This window comes from Arvicanthis niloticus, chromosome 1 (genome assembly GCF_011762505.2).
Source record: "Arvicanthis niloticus isolate mArvNil1 chromosome 1, mArvNil1.pat.X, whole genome shotgun sequence".
In the NCBI taxonomy this organism is placed as follows: Eukaryota; Metazoa; Chordata; class Mammalia; order Rodentia; family Muridae; genus Arvicanthis; species Arvicanthis niloticus.
The window spans coordinates 8827768-8852552 of NC_047658.1; the positions used below are offsets into that span (position 1 = coordinate 8827768).

Here is a 24785-nt window from a genome sequence, read left to right on the forward strand (position 1 = left end):
CCCAGAGACCAGCAGAGGTCTGCTTTCTGTGGCTTGGGCCTGCACAGCTGTATGAGTTGTAAAAATATTGCAAGATGTTGTTTCTGAGCTGGTTGTGGTGGTTCATGTCTTTAACACTAGTACACGGGACGTTAGAACGTGAGGATCCTGGGCTCAAAGTCAGCTGAGTTACAGAGTCCTGGGCCATCCTGAGTTACTGTGGCTCCATGGCTAAGCCTCACTTGGTTCCCTGATCCAACATGGCAGCTCACAACAACCTGTAACTCCAGTTCCAGTTTTAGGGGATCTAATGGCCTCTTCTGGCCTTTGAGGGCATCAGGCATGCATGTAGATTTAGACACTCACACATATATATAAAAATAAAATCTGAAAGAAAGGAAAAGCAACAGAGATGGATGGATGGATGGATGATGGATGGATGAATGGGTGGATGGATGGGTGTGTGGGTGGATGGATGGGTGGGTGGGTGGATGGATGGATGGATGGATGATGGATGGATGGATGGATGATGGATGGATGATGGATGGATGGATGGATGGATGGATGGATGGATGGGTGGATGGATGGGTGGGTGGGTGGATGGATGGGTGGGTGGGTGGATGGATAGATGGATGGATGGATGGATGGATGGATGATGGATGGATGGATGGATGATGGATGGATGGATGGATGGATGATGGATGGATGGATGGATGATGGATGGATGGATGAATGGGTGGATGGATGGGTGGGTGGGTGGGTGGATGGATGGATGGATGGATGATGGATGGATGGATGATGGATGGATGATGGATGGATGGGTGATGGATGGATGGATGGATGATGAATAGATGGATAATGGATGATGGATGGATGGATGATGGATGGATGGATGGATGAATGGGTGGATGGATGGGTGGGTGGGTGGATGGATGGGTGGATGGATGATGGATGGATGGATGGATGGATGGGTGGATGGGTGGATGATGAATAGATGGATAATAGATGGATGATGGATGGATGGATGATGGATGGATGATGGATGGATGATGGATGGATGGATGGATGGATGATAAATGGATGGATGAGTGGATGGATGGGTGGATGGATGATGGATGGATGGATGGATGGGTGGATGGGTGGATGATGAATAGATGGATAATAGATGGATGATGGATGGATGATGGATGGATGATGGATGGATGGGTGGATGGATGGGTGGATGGATGGGTGGATGGATGGGTGGATGGATGGATGGATGGATGGGTGGATGGATGGGTGGACGGATGGATGGATGGATGGATGATGGATGGATGGATGGATGATGGATGGATGATGGATGGATGATGGATGGATGGATGGATGGATGGATGATGGATGGATGATGGATGGATGGATGGATGATGGATGGATGGATGGATGGATGGGTGGATGGATGGGTGGATGGATGGATGGATGGATGGATGGATGATGGATGGATGGATGATGGATGGATGGATGGATGGATGATGGATGGATGGATGGATGGATGGGTGGATGGATGGGTGGACAGATGGATGGATGGATGGATGATGGATGGATGGATGGATGATGGATGGATGATGGATGGATGATGGATGGATGGATGGATGATGGATGGATGATGGATGGATGATAGATGGATGGATGGATGATGGATGGATGATGGATGGATGGATGGGTGGATGGATGGGTGGATGGATGGGTGGATGGATGGATGGATGGATGGATGATGGATGGATGGATGGGTGGATGGATGGATGGATGATGGATGGATGGGTGGGTGGATGGATGGATGGATGGATGATGGATGGATGGATGGGTGGATGGATGGATGGATGGATGGGTGGATGGATGAGTTGGATGGATGGATGGATGATCGTTCTTTTGATCAGGAAACAATGTGTCCTTCCTTGGATCTGGAAAGGTCACTCAGTTGGTAAAGTGCTGGACTCATACAAGAGAAAAGATTGGACCATGTAATCTCACAACTGGGGTGACAGAGTAGGGAGGATTCCTGGAAGGAGGTGTCCAGCCTGGCCTACTGGATGTTTTTCAGACCAGTAAAATAAAAAAGGTAGGTAATCCTTAAGAATGACACCCAAGTTTGTCCTCTGGCCACACACCCTAAGGCACACACACACTCAGCCTGTCCTTGGCTCATATCCCACAAATGCCCATCAGCACCTCTCCTTGGAAGCCCCAAAACTTCCCACATCTTACCAACTAAAGAGGCCAGCAGAGCTCCAAGCAAAGCCCAGCTCCTCCTCCCCAGACCACGCTTGCTCTGACATGGACAGTGCCCTGGTATCTTGGCTGTTCGTTGCATGTGTTCTGGAGGCAGGACAGGCACGGCTTGGATACGAGAGTCAGAAGGTTCATAGTAGGAAGTTGGGAAAAAGGAGAAAGATTTAGAAAGGGGAGACCAGAGCTCACCTCTGGACATGCTAACACTCAAGAGAGTAATTAGCACATCACCAGTCCCTACAATGTGTCAGGCAGAGTTCTGACGAGCCTCACAATATCTCATTGAGCCTGACAGTATCTCATCCGGAGATACTGACCTTGTGTCCCTCTGGTTCAGGTCCCCATGCTCTACTTCTCATAGGCAGAGGGAACTTTGACCCCCCCCCCCCCCAGGGCCAGATTCCCTCTTTCCCATGGCCACACAAAGGTCCTTCACTGACTTAGCTCAGGCTAGCTCAGGCTTGTATTAAGAAGTCTACTGTGCCCAGGGCCGGCACTTAACTCACCTCTAGCTCTAGACTTTAGAAAGAAACTTTGAGATTCTTTAGAAACCAGACTCAGCTTGACCCAGGCAGCAGTGGCTATGATTATCAGAGACACCTCCCACACCCCCAATTCTAGAGTCCCCTCTTCCCAGAGTGGCATTAGCTTCTGCCCGATGACCACCATCTGGCTTCCCCTTTCTCTTGCACCCAGGGTGCTGCAGGGTGTAACATATAATGGGCAGGGGGGGAGGGGGAGGGGGCAGCTTCCTGCATCTGGCTCTTGCCTAAGGGCTCCAACCTCAGGTTCCTCCTTCTCCAGTCTTGCTTGGGCTCCCAGTGGGGACTAAAATAGTCCCAATCTCCTCCCCCATGAGCTCCCCTCTGTCCTGGCTACCGGCTGCTTCCCCCCCACACACACCAGTGTAGCCCAGCCCGGCCTGGTAGTCACCAGTCACCGCATGGCCACCACCTGCCTCCCCTCAAAGCCCCAGCTCTGTCTCTGTGGCGTGCACATCTGTGATATGAGTTCTCACCCTCTTGCTTTGCTGTTTTCTCTCTGTATCTTCCTTTTATTTTTTTTTTTTTTCTTCTAACAGTGAAGTGGCCATCTTTAGGTCCTGGGTCCTGTCTGTCTTTCTCTGCTGTGTAGCTGGCTGTGGGCGAGTGTCTTTACCTCTTTGTAAAATGGGAGAAAGGCATCAACCCCTGGTGAATACCGTGAGGACTCAGTGACTTCACACTTGGGAGTACTGTCTCTCCTCTATAGCCTACGTAGATACCGAATAATAACTAGAACCGATACTTACCAAGGCTAATGACTGTCGGACCCTGCTCTAGTTATGTCAGTTGGCTAAGACTCTGCGACCCTGGAAAGAAAGTACGATTTTACTCTCGTCTTTGTAGATGAAGAGGTTGAGGCACAGAGAGGCTAAGCGACTTGTTCAAGGTTGCCCTGCCAAAAAGGGGCTGAGCTGATTTCAATATTAACGGCCACAGTCCCTCCTGTTACAGGATTTGCCCTCTATCTAAGGTGAAGATTAAGATCTTTGATGTGTATCTCTTGCCCTTCTAGTTCAGCCCATTAGGACCCGGGCACAGCCCTCTGGGCTGCATTCTTTCTGCGGCCATGTCTATATGTCCCTCCTCCCTGCTGCTGTCCCTCCTCCTGCTGCCACCACCCACCTCACACTTCCTCCTTCACTTGGTTGGATGTCACACAACGTCTGACCAGCCCCTGGACTGTGGTGTCCAGTGCACATCTGGTAACCATGGGGGCCCTGGAGCCCTCCTGGTGCCTTCTGTTCCTTCCTGTCCTCCTGATTGTGGGCGGTGAGTCGGGGGGCTTCTGTGGCTGCCTCCTGTGTCCTCAGCTCATGTCGGGGCCAGGGCTGGGCAGAGAGCAGGAAGGGACAGCACAGACAAGGGGGAAGGCTGGGCGGAAGAAGGTTCCTCTAGAGTCTGTGGGTCTCACCCTGAACTAGAGGCCCCAAGATTTGGACTCTGGTAGAATCAGTAGGGGGGACACTGAAGCGCACAGGTATATCACACACACGTTGGTCAGTTGCCTCTGCACCAGCCCCTGGGTGCTGTGAGAAAAGCCCTTCCTACCTTCTCCAGCTTCTACATCCACTGTGCCTCAATTTGCATCTTTCTTTTGAATATAGAATCTCATATAGCCCAGGCTAGCTTCAAATTTGCTATGTAGCTGAGGATAACCTCAACCTTTCTAGTCTCTGCTTCCACCTCTCTCAGGTTACCTTTTTTTTTTTTTTTCTCCTTAGGATTAAGTCCTGTACAGGCCCAGAGTGGTAAGCCATAGTACCCCCAGTCTTTCTCTCTCCCTCTCAAAGACCTCCTCAGGCCATCCCTTTCCTTTCTAGCCCCCTCTCTCTGCTAACTCCGAGCCCTGATTGTTAACCTGTGTCCCCCCTCTTCATCCTCCTGAGATACTTTCCCAAGATGCGAATGTTCTTCTGTGAGCCCCGGTGTACTGGCTGGGATTGTGCTGGGAGACTTGGTGCTGACTCTGCTCATTGCCCTGGCTGTGTACTCTCTGGGCCGCCTGGTCTCTCGAGGCCGAGGGCCCACAGATGGTGAGTGGGGCTGGAGGGGGCTGGTCTGGGACAGGTTGAGACCTGGCCTGGTGGGAGGTGGACATGGTAGAAGCTTCAAGGTTGCAAATATCGAAACGGTTGGGGATGGGAGGGCTGGCTTGTTATTATTGTTCTTTGTTTTTGTTTCTTCCCTTAATGCTGAGGATCCAAACAGGGCCTCACATTTGTACTGCAAATTCTCCTACCCACTGAGTCATACCTTTAGGCCAGAAAGCCTGTGGAGGAGGTTCTGGGATATATATATATATATTAATATTTTTTCAGTGTGTATGTGTGTGAATATGTATGCATTTGAGTGTAGTGTCTACAAAGGCCAGAAGATGGCACTGGATCCCCTGGAACTAGAGTTACAAATGATCCAGCCGCCCCTGTGGATGCTGGGAATTCAACTTGGGTCCCCTGCAAGAGCATTATCTGCTCTTAATTGCTGAACCATCTCTCCAGTTGCTCAGAAGGGCTGGTTTTAAAACAAGAAATCATCCCAATTCACAGCTTAGTCCATCTTTAAACCCTATGTCCCTCTCTGTCCCTCTACAGGGACCCGGAAACAGCACATGGCTGAGACTGAGTCACCTTATCAGGTAAGAGCAGCAAATTCTTCTCCACCCTTGCTCCTGCCCCATCCTCGCTCCCCCCAACACAGTAACACACACACACACACACACTCTCTCTCTCTCTCTCTCTCTCTCTCTCTCTCTACCCTTCCCAGAACCTTAAGGTCCCTTCTTCAGGACCTCTCCCAATCTTGAAGGTAAAAGAGCATCTGTCAAACATATTTGATGGTCAACCATGACCTTTATGCTCAGCTTCAGATGAGTCTCTTGTCAAGATTCTATTTCTCTCTCTCTCTCTCTCTCTCTCTCTCTCTCTCTCTCTCTCTCTCTCGTGTGTGTGTGTGTGTGTGTGTGTGTGTGTGTGTGTGTGTAGGCAGGTTACAGGAGGACATCAAGTTCTATTTTTACCTTATTTTAAGCACTTATGTTATTATGTATTTATGGGTGTATGTGGAACGGGTGGGGTGCATGCTTTGGCAGCCATGTGGGGGTCAGAAGACAACCTGTGGGGGCTAGTTCTCTCCTTCTACCTTGTGGAACTCTGAACTCTTAATTCTGGTTGTCAAACTCGGCGGCAAGTGCTTTACCCACTGAGCCAGCCTCAAGACTCCTTCCTAACCTTTGGGATATGGGTGAGGCTATGAAACTCCGTCTCTCGGGAAACACACACCCAGGCTGGTCTCTGGTACGTGCTTTCAGAGAGTCTGCCCCTTGGAGCCACAGACACCTGCTCTGTGACCCCTTCTCAAGAAGTCTACCTCCCTCCCTGTAGCCAGTCTTGCCCATTCAACTGACTCTTTTCTGGAGAAAAGTTTTCTTTGAAAAGTGTAAGAACCTCTCTATTCTTGATTTGAGTTTGGTGTGGGACAGCAGTGGTGCACGCCTTTAATCCCAGCACTCAGGTGGCAGAGGCAGACAGATCTCTGTGAGTTCGAGGCCAGCCTGGTCTACAGTGTGAGTTCCTGGACAACCAGGGCTACACAGAGAAACCGTGACTCCAAACAAACAAACAAATGAACAAAAATAACCTCAATATTGGCCATCTGACGCCCAGAAGACCCTTGGCTGCTCAGTCTCTGAGAGCCAGGAAACTCTAGGGCAAATGTCAGTCTGATTTACTTATCCTTGGGTGGCTTGGCTGAGGCCTAGGTGAATCAACACAGCGTCCCAGTTGGAGAAGTTTATTTGAAGCAATGTAACAAAGTCATTCGGGATGACATTATAAAGAGACAGAAGTAAGCCAACATACTGGTGGGATAGGAAAGAAACTAAAGATGGAGAGTCTGAGACATGTCCAAGACTCAAAGGGTGAGCAGGTTGAAGATCTAGGGGCTTGGTGCTCCAGGCTGCAGGAACTGCATGTGCAAGGGCCCTGGACTTGGCACATAATGCCCAGGTAGAGGAGCCAGGGGAACACTGAGTGCATTTGAATACAATCTGGACCTTTTCATGATTTTAAATTTGAAAAAAAAAAACTGCCAGATACCTTGAAGGTCATTAAGAGGCTAGGTTTGTTTTACTTGCTGGGCCCCCTCAATGATGGCCTCTGTCTTTTTTTTTTTTTTTTTTTTTTTTTTAGGAGCTTCAGGGTCAGAGACCGGAAGTATACAGTGACCTCAACACACAGAGGCAATATTACAGATAAGCCCCCCTATGCCCATCAGCAACCTGATCCAATCATTCCAGATGCATACTCAACAAGCCCTCCCTGGAATCAGGACTCCCGCTGGAATACAGAGCCACATAGTGCCTGCCCTCCCTGAGATATCTGACCTCGTACCATTTCTGTCCCCTAATAAAAGTTGGAGCAAAAACAATGGCTGAGTTATGCTAGACCGGGCTGAGGCCTTGGGTAACAGTGGGGCCCCAAGAACGGTCTTAAATCAGGAAACTGCTACCTGGGAGGAAGTCAGACTTTGGGAAGAACAAATCTAGAGGTCTTTGAATCGCTTTATTCCAGTCCCGAAGAAGTGCGTCCCCATGCACCATCCCCCACCCCTACGCGATCCAGGATGAGAGGGTCAGAAGACAGAAGGTGCCACGGTCAGCCTCTGCCAGGCATGTTGATGTAGACTCTACCATCTTCTGGTGGGTGGAATAGAGAGAGCATGAAGCCTGACCACCCACCACTCTTCCCATAACTCTACCTTATTGGGAGACCCCCTGCCTCAGCAGGGGCTTCCTCAGGGGTTCCCCAGACACCTCCACCAGGGTTTCCCAAGCACCTCCTCCAGGGCTTCCCCAGGACCGCCTTCGTGGGACACCCTTCTTCCCTAGGGACTGCTAGGGGACCTACTCTTCAGGCCCCGCCCAGTGTTGGCTCACCTTGGGCAGGCCTGCTGTGTGGGCGCATACATACAAACACCACCCCCACGATTAGAAGTGACATGACCGCATCTGCAGCCACCAGGCCTGCCAGGAGTGGCAGAGACAGAGGCCCACATCCGGAGCAGGAACCTGGGAGGGGGGGGGTTAGAGCCCAGACAAACAGGCAGCTGAGACTTCTGACTCCCAAAAGCTGTGATTTGTTCACAGGGAGATCCCGCCTCCCTAAATATCCCGGAGACAGGGGGTGGGGGGTGGGGAGCAGTGGGGTGGGGTAGGGGGAGCATCAGCTCCCAGATTCTTTGGGATTCTTTGTGCCCTGGGCACACCGGAGAATTTGTTACAGAGAGTCTCGTGGTTCCCATCACTTCAACTGGGTGGTGAACAGTCAAGATGGGACCTAGAAAGGGCTGGGATTAGGAATGTCACAAGCCAGGGGTGTGCTGTGGGACAGACTTCAGGATTGCAGGCGCTGCTTAAGTTACAAGGTCAAAGGCTTCTTTCATTCCTCACCTGCTGACGACGACGTCTGACTTGCAGCCACTGTGGAAAAACCCGAGACAGTGGATGGGGGCGGGAAATACAGGGGAGCAGACCCTAACACCCAGGCTTAGGTCAGGTGGGATACTTAAGTGTAGTGCGAATTTTGGCTTCTTAAAAAACAAACAAACAAACAAACAAACCAGTTATGTTATGTGAATACGTTTTGGTTTAATCCCAGGTGTAGGATATAGGGCTACTTAAGATTGTCCACGAAGTCCCAGAATTCCAAAAGTAAACTATCTTCAGCTGGCAGAATCATGCCCTGCCAGAGCATGAGACAAATCATAGTTACCTGCCGTGGACAGTCTGAAGCAGCCTCATATCCCACACCTGGGATTAAAACAAAAGCATTCACATCACATAACTAAGTTTTTAAAGAAACCAGAAATTCTCGCCACACTTAAGACCTAACTAAGCTCCACAGTGGGGAGGTAAACTGGAAAGAGAGCTGCCTTCTGGGCACAGAGACCAGAATAGGGAAATAGAAGTGACTCAGCAGGGCTCCAGAATCCCATGCCCAACCCCCAAGGGGCACAAGGAGAACAGCTTCCTCTCTGTGCCCCTGACAGTAGATGGTAGCCTTTCTGTCCCTCAACCCCTGAGCACTGGCTTCACCTGGGAGCAGAAGCAGGAACAGGAGGTAGCCTGGAGGGGCCATGCTGGGCTGGGACCTGAAGGGATCTGGTCAAAACTGTGGTCCACGGAAGTCCTCTGAACAGTGGAGGAGCAGAGAGGAGCAGAGAGGCAGCTAGGACGGATGTCACCCCGATGGTGATAATACCACCTACTTCCTGTGTGTGGGTACATGTATGTCCTTAAGACTTCCTTTGGAGAACAAATATGGGGGAGTCAGAGCCCAGAGCAGCTTCCGTGATGAGATCGGTGGAGTGGCAAGAGGGCCATGGTGTAGGCACCAGGAAGACTATGGAATATGGTGGAGGGAGAACCAATAACACTTGGGGCTGGAGCTGTGTGTCTGAGAAAGGGGACTGTGGTGACTGTAGTTCCGGGTCTGGGTGAGAGTAGAAACATGGAGAGCAGGTTGAGAGAGTTAGGAACAGCTGGTTAAGGAGAGAGAGGGCTGCCTACGTTTGGGCACACTGACTTGAAAATACCTAACAGATCTCTCTGGAAATGTGAATGTCCACAGTTGGGGTTCAGAGTCTAGGGACAAGTCTGGTCCTGACATGTAAATCTGAGAGGGCTGATGGCTGAAAGACACGTGTAAAGTCATAAACTGGGTGAGATCATTAAAGAGGTACAAAAGAGGTACACACACACACTGCCAGAAGAGAGAGGGAACCAGCAACCAGCAAGGGAAGTCAAGGATGGAAGCAAGGGAGGGGGAGACACCCCCCCCCCCGGCAGTGTTGTAAGAGAGAGAGATTTGGTTATCACAGTTCAATGCCAAGGAAGGTCACCAAGTGGGAACTGAGAGTTGTTGGTCCCCTGGTGGACTGGGAATTCCTGTTTGGCTCACACCTTTCTATTCCCAGCACCCAGCAAAGTGTCTCCTTTCTGCTAACAGAGTTTTTTAAATGGTGAATAAGTAAGCCGGGCACAATTGCCCAAGCCTATATGTCCAGCACTAGGGAGACAAGTGAGATAAATGCTTGTGAGTTCAAGGCCAGCCTGGCTGACTAAGCAGGTGCACAGCCAGCCCAGCTGCTTAGATGCAGGAAGCCCTGTCTCAAAAACAAAGCGTTGGTAGGAAGATAGTTCAGCAGATAAAGATACTTGACCTGTGTTAGAGGCGCCCATAACCCTCACAAAAAGGCTGGCGCGAGTGCACACACACACTTTTTAATGCAAATATTGGAACCAGACATAGTGGCACATGACTTTAATTCCAGCACTTGGGAGACAGAAGCTGGCAAATTTCTATGGATTCCAAGGCCAGCCTGGTCTACATGGTGAGTTCCGAGACAGCTAGAGCTACATAGTGAGACCCTGTCTTGAAGGGGAAAAAAACCTGAAAAACAAAACATAAAAGCCAGTATTGGTAGCTGATATGGCGGCCAACATCTGTAACCCAACATTTGGGAAACGGAAGAGAATCTGGAGGAGTTCAAGGTTATCCTCGGTTACCTAGCGCTCTAGGCTGACCTGAGTTACATGAACCTCCCTTCCCCCCACCCTTCACACACACATGCGCGCGCGTGCGCGCGCGCGCACACACACATACACACTCAAATCAAAACTGAAATCAAAGGGGGGAGAAAAAAGCTTTATAAATGAAAGTTAACTCTAAAGAAGGGAACAGCCACGTGGAAAAAAAAAAGAGATTTAAGGCACCCCTTGCCTAAGGACTTCTCCAAGAGGCCATGGGGTCTAGACTTATGGTCCTCTTCTCCCCGAGAACCCACAGTACTGCTCTGCTTATGCACACCCAAGTCAAGGCCTCCAGTATCTCCTTGGCCAGAGACTCAGAATTCCAGGTCCCCAAGTCCCCTCTAGGAAAAGGCAGGACCCCTAAGCACCTACTTCCAGGAAGACCAGATGACACTCTTCAAGGTCAGCCCCTCCCATCCAGAGACTAAGTTAGCTCTGTGGCTTCACCCGGGACTCCCATGACTGTAGGCGGGGCTCCGCCTTGAACTGGGCGTGGCCAAAAGCCGAATTTAAAAACTCGCGGGGGACCTGGCTTTGGATCGGGGGACCCGGCGGCGCTCCGCGGGGGAAGCAGCGAGGCTGGCGCAGCGCCGAGGCCGCGGCCCTGGGGGCCCACAGTCTACATCCAAGAATCCTCGAGGTAAGGGTTGGGGGTAAAGCGAGGAACGCGCCTTTCTGGGTGCTCTGAGGGTTGGCTGGAGCGTAAAGCTGGGCCCTGAGAGTTGGGGGCTCTCGACGTTTAAGGGAGCTGGCTGAAGAGGAGAGTCTAGGGTCCTGAGCTTCCGAGTCCTGGGAGTGTTGGGCATTAAGAGCGATATCTGGAACCTTGGAGGTTGGGTGCAAGGATTGGGAAGCCTGATACCGAGGGTTCTGTAAGAGGATGAAGTGACCTGGAGTCTTTCACCTAAGGAGGGGTTGCATTGCATCCTCGGAGTTGCAGTTACGGACGCAGGTTTGGGTCTCGAAGGTGGGGTGCTGGACCTCAGGGGTCCACCCTGGTCGAAGCAGCCCCGCCCTGGGATTTCCCAGAGCCACGGGTACAGGGTGCCTGGGCCGAGCAGGAATTCCCCGTGCGCGGGGATTCCACGGGCGCCGCGCTTCACTGCGTGCCCCGCCCCCGAGCCAGACACCTGCGGCGCGCGCGTGCGGAGCGGAACTGGGAGGTGGAAGATTCCCTTGCGTGAGCGCCGTGACGTCAGCACGCGGCGTCTTGTCTCGAGGGTTTCCGAGTCAGTCCCCGGCTGGCTTTAACCCTTCTTGCGCTGGAGTCTAAGCTGGGGATTTGCTCTTCTCGAGTCGAAGGAACCAGACTTGCAGGTCCCAGAGGACGCTGATGGTCTGTACTCCTGGGCTCTGGATGAGAGGATGCCGCGCTTACGGGATACTGGGGCATCTGCGGGATGGTGGGTCCCTGCTAGTCCCAAGTCTGCCGAGGTGGGGGCAGGAGGTTTGTGACTCCTTGGATCTCTGAGGAACTACTCCACTGCTGATTTCGTGGATCCTGGCAGAGAGGATAGAACAAGAGTGGCGATCCCAAGACTATCAGAGTAGTAGCTCACCTTTTTCTGTGCTAAGGACGCTAGGCTTATCCTCTACCGTCCACCCAGCCTTGCTCCCAGTCCCACATGTCAGATTCTAGAATAGAGAAATATTTTGTTTTGAGACAGAGGTCTCAGGTATCCCAGACTGGCCTCTCATTTAGTATGTAGATGAGTTTGGCCTTAACACCTGACCCTCTGGCCACTACCTCGAGAGTGCTGGAATTGAAGGGGTGTGCCTCTACTTTTAGTTTAAAACAGAGACATTGGGAACATGGAAATGCCTTTTTAGGAAGTTGATTAGCAAAACTCAACCCTCCACTCTAAGTGTTAGGACCCGATAGCCTAGGTTGGGATTTTTTACGGATGTGGTGATGCTTCAGAGGAATGGGATGTCTCCGGAGGAGCGAGGTGCTTCAGAGAAGCGCTAGCCTCCCCACTTCCTCAGTTTCCACTACGGTAGTGGAAAGTTGGTGCAGAGGAAAAGCGTGGAGTAAAAGGAAGGAAATGGCAGAGGCGGGCCCTGCACTCAACATCTTCTATCGGCTTTGTAGTTCTCCAGTGTTTCCGTGCTCGAGGGAAAGGAGGGCGCCCGCCCGCCCACGTCCACTCCTAGCCACCCACCGCTGCCGCTGAAGGTGCATTTGGGTGACTTAAACATCCCTGATGACTTCCTTCTGTCTTCCCACACACAGTGAGTCGGCCTGAGCGTAGTCACTGCCCAACACAGACGGTAAAGAAGCTTCTGGAAGAACAGAGGCGCCGACAGCAGCAGCCAGAGGCAGCTGGGGTGCCGGTGAGTCTTTGGAAGTCCTGTATAGGACATGAAGCCATATGTGCTGGGAGAGATGGGAGTTGTAGTTCTGACTCTGATGCTCTACAGGTGGAGGACAGACTTGGAAGAATCTTCCAGGTATATAAATTCGTTTTCTTTGCATTGCAGGGACACTTCTCCCCTCCTCTCGTCCAGCCACTGACCCCATCTGTGAACGAGGCAGAGGCAGGTAAGAATAAAAGTTAGCTCCCAGCCCCAACTTCTCTTAGACTCAGACAACTCACTCAGCTCATAGAACAATGGGGACCGAGGAGTCAGGCAGCTCTCATTATTGTTGAGACTTATGGGAAATTTTGATGGACAGCCTGCCATAGTTCACATACTGGAGGTTGATGGGGGAGGATTACCATTGGGTTTGAGGCCACGCTTTTTTTTACTAGCAAGTTCCAGGCCACCTAGAGCTATCTAAGATACATTGTCTTCAAACAGAAAACAGAACAGAAACCCCTGGGATTTAACATTGGTTTTCAGTAGCCCCAGTAATCCATGAATATTGTCCTTCAAGGACCCAGGGTTTGAGACTTCAGGAATCCAAATCCCAGTTGCTTGAGATCCAGGAGGCCAGGCATCCCACTTTATTCATGTCCCAGGATTGGAGGACCCAGGTCCTCAGTGTCTCAGGACCTCAAGAGACTCCAGGTTTACTATGCCTGGCCGTGTCACCAGGCTGTAATAACAGGCTATTTCTGCCCTCCCTCTCAGTTTCAGGCCATACTCACTTCCCTGCCTTCCAAGAGACTGTGGATTCTGGACCTGTCAACCTGGCTCCCCCTTCAGGCTTTGCAGACTGGGACCCTAGCATCCACGCTACATATGCCGAAGGCTCTTTCCCCAACTCTGCTTCTGAAGGCTTCTTGACTCCTGATTTCTACCCAATATCAGACCCAGCCCGGTCAGGCCCATTTCCCCTGGCGATGGAGGTAAACTGAGTGGGGATAGATGCTTAAGGGCCCCTAAAAATTTCCCAGTGGTACTGAGCCTCCTGGTGCAGGCTTGTCATCGCAGCGACTCAAGAGGCAGAGGTAGAAGGATTTCAAGACCTGCCTGGGCTACACAATGAGTTCAAGGCACATTAATAAGATCTCATCTTTTTTTTTTTTTTTTTTTTGAACAAAAAAAAAAAAAAAAAAAAAGAAAGAAAGAAAAAAAGGAAAGAAAGAAAAAAAGGAAGTAGAAAACAGAAAGACTATTGGGAGTTTTGCTCTGTGGTCCAGCTCTTGCCTCGCACGTGTGAGGCTATGGGGTTCAATCTCCATGAGGTAGGGATGGGGGCGGGAGGTAGGGAATCTCAGTATTCTGAGATGTCAGGGACTGGTTTAAAATCCCATCCCTGGCCAAGTATCCTGGCTTATTCCTGTAGTATCAGCACCTGGGAAGCAGAAACAAGAGACTCATCATTTTAAGCCAGTTCAATACGAGTTAAAACCAAACTAGGTAGTGCAGCAAAGCAGAAACTCAAACAAGCCGGCATCGTAGTGCAGCCCAGCAGTGAACTTATGGGGCAGAATTGCTTCAAACTCAGGCCTAGCCTGGGCTTCACAGTGAGATGCTCTTTCTTTCTTTTTTTTTTTTTTTTTTTTTTTTTTTTTTTGGTTTTTCGAGACAGGGTTTCTCTGTGTAGTCCTGGCTGTCCTGGAACTCACTCTGTAGAGCAGGCTGGCCTCGAACTCAGAAATCTGCCTGCCTCTGCCTCCCAAGTGCTGGGATTAAAGTCGTGCGCCACCACTGCCCGGCTGAGATGCTCTTTCAAAGACAAAGGCAAGCCAACAAATAATAATAAATAAAAAGGACCGCTTTTCCCTTGGGGCAAAACTGAAGTGCTGAAGTCGGCACACACGGGGTCCTGGGCTCACCCACTTGACCAGGTGCTATGTTGTGTGTGATGAGAATTCTCGGGTGACTGACTCTTCCCACCTCTCTACCCATCAGGACCCTCTGGATACCCGGCTGTATCCTGAGCCTTCCCTGTCCCAGGTCGGATCCTGGAGAGTCTCTAGTCCCCCCTCAGGGTCCCCACAGTTGCCTCCACCCACTGGACCCTCCCTGGAGACAGCCCGAGCTCACATATTGGCTCTGGGGCCCCAACAACTGCTGGCCCAGGACGAAGAAGGAGACACGTGAGTCTGGGGGGACAGGGTGACCTCGACCTCTGGCTTGCCTACAGGTGAAGGCTGTTCTCATTGCTCCTCCACCCCAACCCCTTCCCAGGCTCCTGCACCTGTTTGCTGCTCGGGGCCTGCGCTGGGCAGCATATGCTGCGGCCGAGGTGTTACAGATGTACCGACAGCTGGATATTCGTGAGCATAAAGGCAAGGTAAGAGCCAAATGCCCTGACTTCTGCAACTGGGGAAGAGGGCTCCTGATTTCAGAGGGAAGGGCCTTGGGAGTCCAGGCTGATTTTATTGTGACTTACAGACACCTCTCCTGGTGGCAGCTGCTGCCAACCAGCCACTGATTGTGGCAGACCTGCTGAGCCTGGGAGCAGAGCCTAATGCCACTGATCACCAGGGCCGTTCTGTCTTGCATGTGGCTGCCACCTACGGACTCCCAGGAGTCCTTTCGGTATGTCCAGATGGCAGATCCAGGGTGTCTGGGGTGGGCTGGTTATCCAGATCCTGGTTTCCAGGGCCATGTTGAGGCAGACCCTTCTCTCTCTTCTTCTCCCAGGCTGTGTTTAAGTCAGGCATTCAAGTGGATCTGGAAGCCAGAGATTTCGAAGGTGAGCTGGTCATGGCCAGGGCTGATGTGGCAGGCAGGCTGGCTGGACAGGGTGGATGCTCAGGTGCGAGTCCCTCACCGTATACATTCCACAGGCCTTACCCCACTCCACACAGCCGTCCTGGCCCTCAACGCTGCTATGCTCCCACCTAGTGTGTGTCCAAGGATGCTGAGTTCCCAAGCCGGAGACAGACTGGCTTGTGTGCAGATGTTACTGCAAATGGGTGCCAGTCATACCAGCCAGGTAAGCTTGGCTGTCACTGGGCAGGGGGACCGGCAAGCAAGCCCATGGGGAAGTGTGTACAAAGGGCCACCTAGATGTCCAGAGGCTAAATGTGTCATCTCATGTGAAACCTCGAGTATCTTCCTTCACTTGTCTGAGTCCTGGTTGTCCGTGTGATTATTACTGATCTTGGCTTAGATTTCTCAAGCACCGAGTGGCTAAAATCAGCTCTTTGCCCCCCACCCTACCTCTTCAGGCATATATCCTGATTCTGTATTCTGCTGAGAAGGAAACAGATGCCCTTTAACATTTGTGTTGGAGAGGGAATTAGAACCCAGGAGAATTCTGACCCTAGAACTGGGTTCTCAATCCATCCATCCATCCATCCATCCTTCCTTCCTTCCTTCCTTCCTTCCTTCCTTCCTTCCTTTCTTTCTTTCTTTCTTTCTTTCTTTCTTGTTTATTTGGTTTTTCGAGACAGGGTTTCTCTGTGTAGCTCTGGCTGTCCTAGAACTCACTCTGTAGACCAGGCTGGCCTCAAACTCAGAAATCTGCCTGCCTCTGCCTCCCAAGTGCTGGGATTAAAGGCGTGCGCCACCACTGCCCAGCGGGGCTTTCTATTTTCTAAGTGTAGGGTTAGCTAGCTTCCCAATATCCCCTTCAAGTGTACCCACAGTGTGGATTACAAGGTTTCCTCTCCATTGTGGACCCAAACAGGCCTGGGACAATGGCACTGGTGTTGTAAGAGCCTCTCTGACAATCCTGAATGACAGAGAACCTGGTCAGCAGCATTCACCTCTGTTGTTTCGTGTGTGTGTGTGTGTGTGTGTGTGTGTGTGTGAGTGTGTGAGTGTGTGTGTGTGTGTGTGTTTAGAAATCTACAGAAGTCATGTTAGGAGAGTTAATGAGAGATTCTGGTGGCCCAAGTGCAGTAAGTACAGTAGCCGATAGCTGACGAGCCTTTGCCTGCACTCCCAGCACTAGGGCGACAAAGATGGCTCAGTCCTTATTTAACCCTCCTTTTCCTGGGATGGGGTGCCTCCACAGGCAAGCTAAGAGAATTCCGTAAACATCGGTTTTTCACTTAAGAGTTTTGAACACAGGATGGAGGTTGTACTGTAGTTACTGTCCAGCTCAGTACGGCCATGCCCCAACCTTGATAAACTACCTCCAAGAACAAATTTGAACATGGATTAAGTGCAGAGACTGTTATAATGAGCCCTGTGTACCAACATTACATCAGTCATCAGCGCTCACAGCGGCTCCATCAGGCCATTCTCTCGACCACTTTCCCTTCAGTTTTAATTTTTTTGTTGGTACTGGGGATTTAACTGAAGGACTGGTGCAGGCTAGGCAAGCTCCTCACAAACCTATATTATTTTATTATTATTTTGTTGTTGTTGTTATTTTAAGACACAGTCTCTTTATGTCGTTCAGGCTGACCTCAAACTGACCATCTCCTACCTCTGCCTACCAAGTGCTGGGCTGATGGCCCTTGGTCACCAGGGCCAGTCCTGCTCCTCCATTACTTTTAAGCAAATAGAAGCATGTGACTATTTCCAATAACTATTGGTCCTTTTTCCTTTCTTCCCTCTTTTTTTCTTTTGGTCATAAATGTAGAACCTAGAGCCTCCTCATGCTTATTGCAGTGGTAGAGCCTCTGCCTAGAATCCCCCAGTGAGGGGCTGGGGTGTGGCTCAGTGCTCAAGCATTTGTTCATAATGCTCCAGTAGAGGGCAAAAACCCTGGAGATTCTAGGCTCCTTGAAAGCATGAAGTAAATTTTCAGTTTAGAAATCTATTTCTGGGGCTGGAGAGATGACTCAGTGGTTAAGAGCACTGGCTGTTCTTCTACAGGCTCTGAGTTCAATTCCCAGCAATCACGTGGTGGCTCACATGTCAATCATCTATAATAGGATCTGATGTCCTCTTTTGATGTGCAGATGTACGTGCTGATAGAGCAGTCATACATGAATTTTTAAAGTTTTTTTTTTTTTAATTTTAAAATTAAAATAAATTTAAATTAAAAAAATTTTTTTAACTAAAAAAATATTTTTCTCTAAAACAGCAGTTCTTGACCTGTGGGTCTCAACCCCTTTGGGGTTACATATCAGAGATCCTGCATATCAGATATTTACGTTACAGTTCATAGCAGTAGCACAATTACAGTTATGAAGTAGCAACACGCTAATATTATGGTTGGAGGGTCACCACAACATGAAGAACTGTATCAAAGGGTCACTGCATGAGCAGGGTTGAGAAGCACTGCTCTAAAATATAATTGTTCTGTATATAGACTTGTCTGTCGATTAACACCACCCAGCTCCTGTACTTACGATACAGTACCATCCATATGAGACAGGGTGCATCTTACCCTATACAATAGGGCGCCCGGTGACCAGGACAACTTCCAGCCCAGAAAGTTCCTCTGAGACACTTGAGCTGGAAAGTTGTCCTGCAGTTCTATGCCACATATGTTACAAATGGCCCCCCTTAGCCATGTTCTTCCTACATAGTTCATAATGCACACATCTGTGTGGCATCCCTGCTGGCTGCCGGGAGCAGGTATGGACAGACAACTGGCCTGACCTCTGCCGTTCTTCTCCTAGGAGATCAAGAGCAACAAGACCATTCTGCACTTGGCCGTGCAGGCTGCCAACCCCACACTGGTTCAACTGCTCCTGGGACTGCCAAGGGGGGACCTGCGAGCCTTTGTTAATATGAAGGTAGGACAGGCGGAGATGTGCTGAGATCAAGCCGGGTGATTTGAGATATAGTAGCAAGGGGCAGGTGGCCATGAGGGCCCTATGAGTTGTGGATGTCAAGAGGGAAATACCCAGGCTGTGAAAGGGGTGTGGACCACATAGTGGGGTGGGTGGAGGTGGGTGAAGGGGGTGTATGAGATACAGATGAGGCAGGATCCGGGTTCAAAGACCCAGGCGCTTGAGTCTGGGTCCCCATCAATCCTCCCTTTGTGGTTACAGGCCCATGGGAATACTGCCCTCCACATGGCAGCTGCCCTGCCCCCTGGGACACCCCAAGAGGCCATTGTGCGGCACTTGCTGGCAGCTGGAGCAGACCCAACACTGCGCAACCTGGAGAATGAACAGCCTGTTCACTTGCTGCGACCTGGGCCGGGCCCTGAGGGGGTGAGCACTGGTCTGACTTCTGAGCTAACTGGGGGTCCCCCAAACTCCACCCAAGCCTCATGTAGAAAATGACATCTAGTGTCACAAGGTGACTCTTCAAAGAGTGACCTATGCTGGGTACTACCCTCCTGGCATCCCGGAAGACAGAGAGTTTGAGCTAGCCTGGCCTACATAGTTAGACCCTGTCTCTGACCCTAAAGTCTGACCCTTTCCTTCAATATTACGGCTCCTGTGACTTCCTTTCTTTGTACTTTCAACCCTGACTCTTGGGCCGAGAGTGTGGCCTTCGGTCCCCCGGTGAGGCCTCTGATTCCTGTCCGTAACTCCGGATCCTGATCTTAAATGTGGTTTCTGACCTTTGCGTCTGCCCTTTGATTCTCAACAGTGCTGACCCCCAACCCCAACCAGCAAAACCTTCCTGGCTCTCTACCAGAGTCTGAGGAAAGGTTCACCCCCAAACATACATGGGTTTCAGTGTATAGCCCAGGATGACCCCTGACTCCCAGTTCTCTTGCCTCAGCCATTCCATGTAGCGGTGTGATGGACCACCACACATGACCTCAACCCCTATCTTGACTTGAGACCTGTGAATTTCCAGCCCAACTGACCCCACTCAGTTTCCTCTTTGTTGGTAACTCTCCCGGAGGTGCCCCTCAGCCTCCTGCGTGCCTCTCCCAGCCCCTGAAAAGCCCTCCCTTAGCCTCCCCCATATCTCACGCCACCATTTTTGTCCCTAGCTCCGGCAGCTGCTGAAGAGGAGCCGTGCGGCACCCCCAGGCTTGTCCTCTTAGGACTGAAACCCAGAACCTGGACTGATTTTCCAGTCCCCACCGTCCCGTGGGACAGTCAGCGTATGCTCATGTCGCAGATTCTTGATAATATGTGTACTATCCTGCCATTAGGGTCTTACATTAAAACTCCAAAGTGGCACTGGGGGAGGTGAGCAGTCTCCAATATTTGGGGTCTGTTTGACCTCCTCCTCCTACAAGGGGCTGTCTTGATGATTTCTGTGAAATCGAGCCCACTTGCTTGTTTCTATGAAACACTCTAGAGACCTTTAACTCTTTCCTGCCTGGATCAGTCATGATCACCTCTTCAGACTCAGTCTTACACCCCAGAATGCCCAATGGAGCTTCTATGGGATTTGAGGCATCCCAGTACCTTCGGGTCAGGGTTCCTGCCAGGACCCGTACCCTCAGATGTTGAAAAAGGCCCTCTGAGATTAACGTGCCCTGAGCCCTGGCTACACTGTCATTTAGAACTCAATGTCTCAGATGCTAGCATTCCCTGTAAATTGTTCCCCTTGGTCTGTGTATCCCTGTGGCTATCAATTAAACTCATTTTGGCCTCAGATTGTGTGATGTTATTCAAATTGGGGGTGGGGGAGCATTGGTTCAGGAGAGCAGCACTGAAAGGCCACAGTAGGATGAGAGAGAGGCTAGGCGTTAAAGGTCAAGGTGCCGTCAGTTCTAATGCCTGAAAAAGGCACTTTTCTGTTCAGTAGACAGCCATCCCTTCCTGATACTGTAGTTTCAGACAACCGGTGCCCAATCCCTTCAGAAAACAGCAGAAGACCAGCAGATTGTGATGGGGCTCACCTTTGATCCCAGCACTTGGGAGGCACAGGCAAGCAGGTCTCTGAATTTGAGTCTAGTGTGGTCTACATAGTGGGTTCCAAGGCAGCCAGAGTTACATGAGACCCTGTCTCAAAAAACCACAACATCAAAAGATGTGAGAAGACTTCAAAGCCAGGGAGCTTACCAGGCTAGGAACATGGATTAGCAGTAGAGTCCTTGCTTAGTCTTCTCCAGTGAGAGGCTAGGGGCGTGGCTCAGTGGTAGAGCCCCTGCCTAGAATCCCCCAGTGAGGGGCTGGGGTGTGGCTCAGTGGTAGAGGCCCTGCCTAGAATCCCCCAGTGAGGGGCTGGGGGCGTGGCTCAGTGGTAGAGCCCCTGCCTAGCATCCCCCAGTGAGGGGCTGGGGTGTGGCTCAGTGGTAGAGGCCCTGCCTAGAATCCCCCAGTGAGGGGCTGGGGGCGTGGCTCAGTGGTAGAGCCCCTGCCTAGCATCTCCCAGTGAGGGGCTGAGGGTGTGGCTCAGTGGTAGAGTCCCTGCCTAGAATCCCCCAGTGAGGGGCTGGGGGCGTGGCTCAGTGGTAGAGCCCCTGCCTAGCATCCCCCAGTGAGGGGCTGGGGGTGTGGCTCAGTGGTAGAGCCCCTGCCTAGTATCCCCCAGTGCGGGGCTGGGGGTGTGGCTCAGTGGTAGAGCCCCTGCCTAGAATCCCCCAGTGAGGGGCTGGGGGCGTGGCTCAGTGGTAGAGCATTTGCTTAGAATCTACCAGGCTGTGGATGAGGCTCAGTGAAAAAATACTCTGGCCTGTGTTGGCAGGGATGGTGGCTCATGCCTTTAATCCCAGCATTCAGGAGGCAAAGGCAGGCAAATCTCTGTGTTTAAGGCCATCCTGGTCTACCTAGCAAGTTCTAGGACAGCCAAAACAAAAACAAAAAAAACATGGAGATCTTGTCTTAAAAACAAAGGAAAGAACAAACAAAAACCCTGTGTTCCATCCCTAGCCCTGGCCAAAAGCCAAATAAAAAATTTGGGAGTTGCTGGGTGTGGTGGCTCACTCATTTAGTCCCAGCACTTGGGAGGCAGAAGTAAATGGATCTCTTTGAGTTCAAGGACAGCTTGGTCTACAAAGTAGTCCAGGACAGCCAGGGTTTACACAGAGAAACTGTGTCTTGAAAAAACAATTAAAGAACAAAAGGAAAGAAGGAAGGAAGGAAGGAAGGAAGGAAGGAAGGAAGGAAGGAAGGAAGGAAGGGGTGATGGCCCAGTCCTGTAATTTCAGCGCTCCTGTTTGAATCAAGCCTGGACTACCAACAAAAAACTTACCTTAATTTTGTTGTTGTTTTTAATTAAAAGGAGAGGGAGAGAGAAGAAAGGAAACCATTCGGGGGTTTAGCCCACTTCCTGCTCTAACCTAACAGCACCCCTCAACTAATGACAGACAGGAGACATGTATAAAATACCCAGGTCCCACATCTGTGTGTTGCATCAATTCTGGGTACCAGTTTGCTTGGACTCTCTGAATTCCTCAACAGAATCAAGCACTTGGTGGCCCAGCCTCTATTTCCTGGCCTTTCTTGTTATGGCTATTCTAGCCTCCCTACCAGGGTCTTCTCCCTGATAAACTTGCCTTCAGGTGTTCTCAGCATCTGCTTCCAGAGAAACTCAGACCAAAGCAGCATCTCCATGGAGCCTACCTCTCAGATTTGCCTGTAGCCATCAGTCTCTCTCCACCCCACTGAGCTACCCTGTGTCCCCACTCCAGAAAGCCCCTTTGCCCACCAGAGCCCTCTTGCCTGTGGACTCTCATGGACCACAAACCAAGTATATACATGATTGTCCACCCGTCGTCTTGATTGGATTAGGAAGCATAGCTCTGGTGTCAGGGTGAGAGGGGGTGGGAGGGTCCCAGAGTTGAGATGGTGATGGCTCTGGGGAAACTAATGGACAAACCCTTTGATAGATTCCTGATATAACGGCATTACTGGGAGAAGTCAAGGGTTTCATGTGGAGTCTAGTTGGACAAATTAGGTCATTGAAAACATGTCCTTGAGGCCTACGTCCTGCAAGGTGTCTTCCTATATACTCTTTTCCGTGTTCTCTGTTGGTCGGGAAGCTTTTCTCCCATATGCTCCTAGTGCCGTGACAACCGTGACTCACAGTGGGTCCTCAAACCAAAGTCTCTGAAACTGTGAGCCAAATACTTCCCTTAAGATGTTCCTCTCAGGTAGTTGGTCACAGGAGAAGCTTACTTACTACACTACATTAGTATATTTTAGGACCAGTGCAACCCAGGATGGGGCTTCAGACATTTACCTCATCACTGCCTATGGCTCTACAGTCTGGATTGAACTCAGCTGAAAACATCTTGCTTTGGTCACTAATAATGGCTGACGTCGGCTGGGAGCTTATGCTGAAACCCAGTACTGAGTCAGCCATAGGTATAATAACTCAGCTGAGTACTGGCAACTGTTGGATGAACCCGGAATCTCCTCATGGGGTCCAGAAGGGCAGGTGGGTCTCTCCACATGGTGAGTTCACGGATAGGGTCACTACTGCTACGATGAAACACCATGTTTAAAAGCAAATTAGTAAGGAAAGGGTTTTTTGGCTCACATTTCCAAAGCACTGTCCATCATCCAAGGAGGTCAGGACAGGAACCGGGAGGCAGGACAGAAACTGGGAGGCAGGAGCTGATGCAGAGGCCGTGGTGTATGGGGCAGGGGTGCTGCTTACTGGCTTGCTCATCATGGCTTCCTCAGCCTGCTTTCTTGTAGAACCCAGGACCACCAGCCCAAAGATGGCCCCACTCACAATGGGCTTGGCCCTTCCTCACCAATCACTAATTAAGAAAATGTTCTGCGGGTTTTCCTGCAGCCCAAGCTTTTCTTAATTGAGGCTCCCTCCTCTCAATTACTCTAGCTTGTGTCAAGTTGACATAAAACTATCCAGAACGCGGGGTGGTGGTGGCACATGCCTTTAATCCCAGCACTTGGGAGGCAGAGGCAGGCAGATTTCTGAGTTTGAGGCCAGCCTGGTCTACAGAGTGAGTTCCGGGACAGCCAGGGCTACACAGAGAACCCTGTCTCAAAAAACCAAAACCAAACCAAACCAAAAAAAAAAAAAAAAAACCTACCCAGCACAGTGAGTAAGGGCCCCAAGGGACAGTATCTTAAGAGGAAATAGCCTTGCTTGCATAAGGCTTGCTGATACATACCATCAACTAAAGTCACATGGCCAAACTGGGTGTAGTGGTACAATCCTAGCATCCCAGCTTTTTTGGAGGCTGAGGCAGGAAGCTCAGAACTTCAGGAGGATTGGAAAGAAAACTGGGTTGGGGGGCAGTTACCAGGGACTAGTGTTGTCTCTCTTGTCATCTGCCTCATGACAGTGCTGTGTGCTCCTAGATGTGGTGATACTGTGGCAGATGGCCCATGAATTCATATGAATGTGCTGAATTTCATATAAGAACTTACCTGCAGTTAGGAAAGTCGATTGTATGATATAGTTTAGGGGTCTATGCCCCTCCCCCCAAAAAATCATCTTCAGTGTAAAAAGAAGGCTGTTTTAGGGGCATGAAGCATAAGGAGAGCAATGGCAAGATATTTTAATGATGGTATTGTTTTAGAATTTAAATTTTTTAAATGTGTGTGAGAGAGTATGGGTGCCCATGGAGGTCAGAAGAGGGCGTCAGGCGTCAGATCCTCAGGAGCTGGAGTTACTTGTGGCTGAGAGTTGTCTAACATTGGTGTTGAGAATCCAGACTGGAGTCTTCTTGGAAGAGCAAAAAGTGCTCTTAACTTCTGAGCCATCTCTCCACCTCCTAATTATAGTATTTTAAATCTAATAAACAGCCTGGGTGTACGTGTCTTTGATTCTAGCACTCAGGAAGCAGAGACAAGTAGATCTCTGTGAGTTCAAGGCCAGCCTGGTCTACATGGTAAGACCCTGTCTCAGACTGTCTCAGAGATAGATAGATAGATAGATAGATAGATAGATAGATAGATAGATAGATAGATAGATAAATAGATAGATAGATAAATAGATAGATAGACAGACAGATAGGTAGATGACAGATAAAGACAGGGCTGTTGAGGTGGCTCAGCCAGTACAGGGGCTTGTCACTAAGCCTGATGACTTTGAGTCCCATAAACAGCAAGGAAAGAGAAATCTGACTATCTTGTGCAGCCTGGTGTGTGTGTGTGTGTCTGTGTGTGTGTGTGTGTGTGTGTGTGTGTGTGTGCACGCGCGCACGCACAGTAAAAAAAATCAAGTATTGCCATTAAAATATAAAATTAATTAATTAATTAATTAGAGACAGGGTCTTACTGTGTAGCCTTGGCTGTCCTGGAACTAGCTCTGTTGACCAGGCTGGCCTT

The 24785-nt window shown here is 50.4% G+C and overlaps 3 protein-coding genes across 4 annotated transcripts; 2 read left to right on the forward strand and 1 right to left on the reverse strand.

Moving 5' to 3' along the window:
- The first annotated feature begins 3906 nt into the window (after positions 1-3906).
- Positions 3907-7214, forward strand: Tyrobp (transmembrane immune signaling adaptor TYROBP). Its single transcript, XM_034518189.2, has 5 exons — positions 3907-4058; positions 4511-4537; positions 4676-4822; positions 5381-5424; positions 6977-7214. Exons 1-5 carry the CDS (start codon positions 3998-4000, stop codon positions 7040-7042), a joined length of 345 nt encoding a protein of 114 aa, XP_034374080.1. The 5' UTR covers positions 3907-3997; the 3' UTR covers positions 7043-7214.
- A 115-nt stretch (positions 7215-7329) lies between these two features.
- Hcst (hematopoietic cell signal transducer) lies at positions 7330-10869 on the reverse strand. 2 transcript variants are annotated; one of them, XM_076931673.1, is made up of 5 exons: positions 10750-10869; positions 8881-10237; positions 8236-8265; positions 7723-7854; positions 7330-7479 (listed from the first exon to the last, which is right to left on the reverse strand). In XM_076931673.1, exons 2-5 carry the CDS (start codon positions 8921-8923, stop codon positions 7442-7444), a joined length of 243 nt encoding a protein of 80 aa, XP_076787788.1. In that variant the 5' UTR covers positions 8924-10237; positions 10750-10869; the 3' UTR covers positions 7330-7441. The 2 variants fall into 2 exon arrangements, with proteins under 2 accessions (XP_076787788.1, XP_034379326.1); XM_034523435.2 differs by having other exon boundaries at positions 7330-7482.
- A 705-nt stretch (positions 10870-11574) lies between these two features.
- Nfkbid (NFKB inhibitor delta) lies at positions 11575-20190 on the forward strand. Its single transcript, XM_076931656.1, has 12 exons — positions 11575-11780; positions 12611-12711; positions 12859-12919; positions 13453-13670; positions 14680-14867; positions 14959-15064; positions 15166-15312; positions 15418-15469; positions 15564-15712; positions 18300-18416; positions 18675-18839; positions 19577-20190. Exons 1-12 carry the CDS (start codon positions 11711-11713, stop codon positions 19628-19630), a joined length of 1428 nt encoding a protein of 475 aa, XP_076787771.1. The 5' UTR covers positions 11575-11710; the 3' UTR covers positions 19631-20190.
- The last annotated feature ends 4595 nt before the right edge of the window (positions 20191-24785 follow it).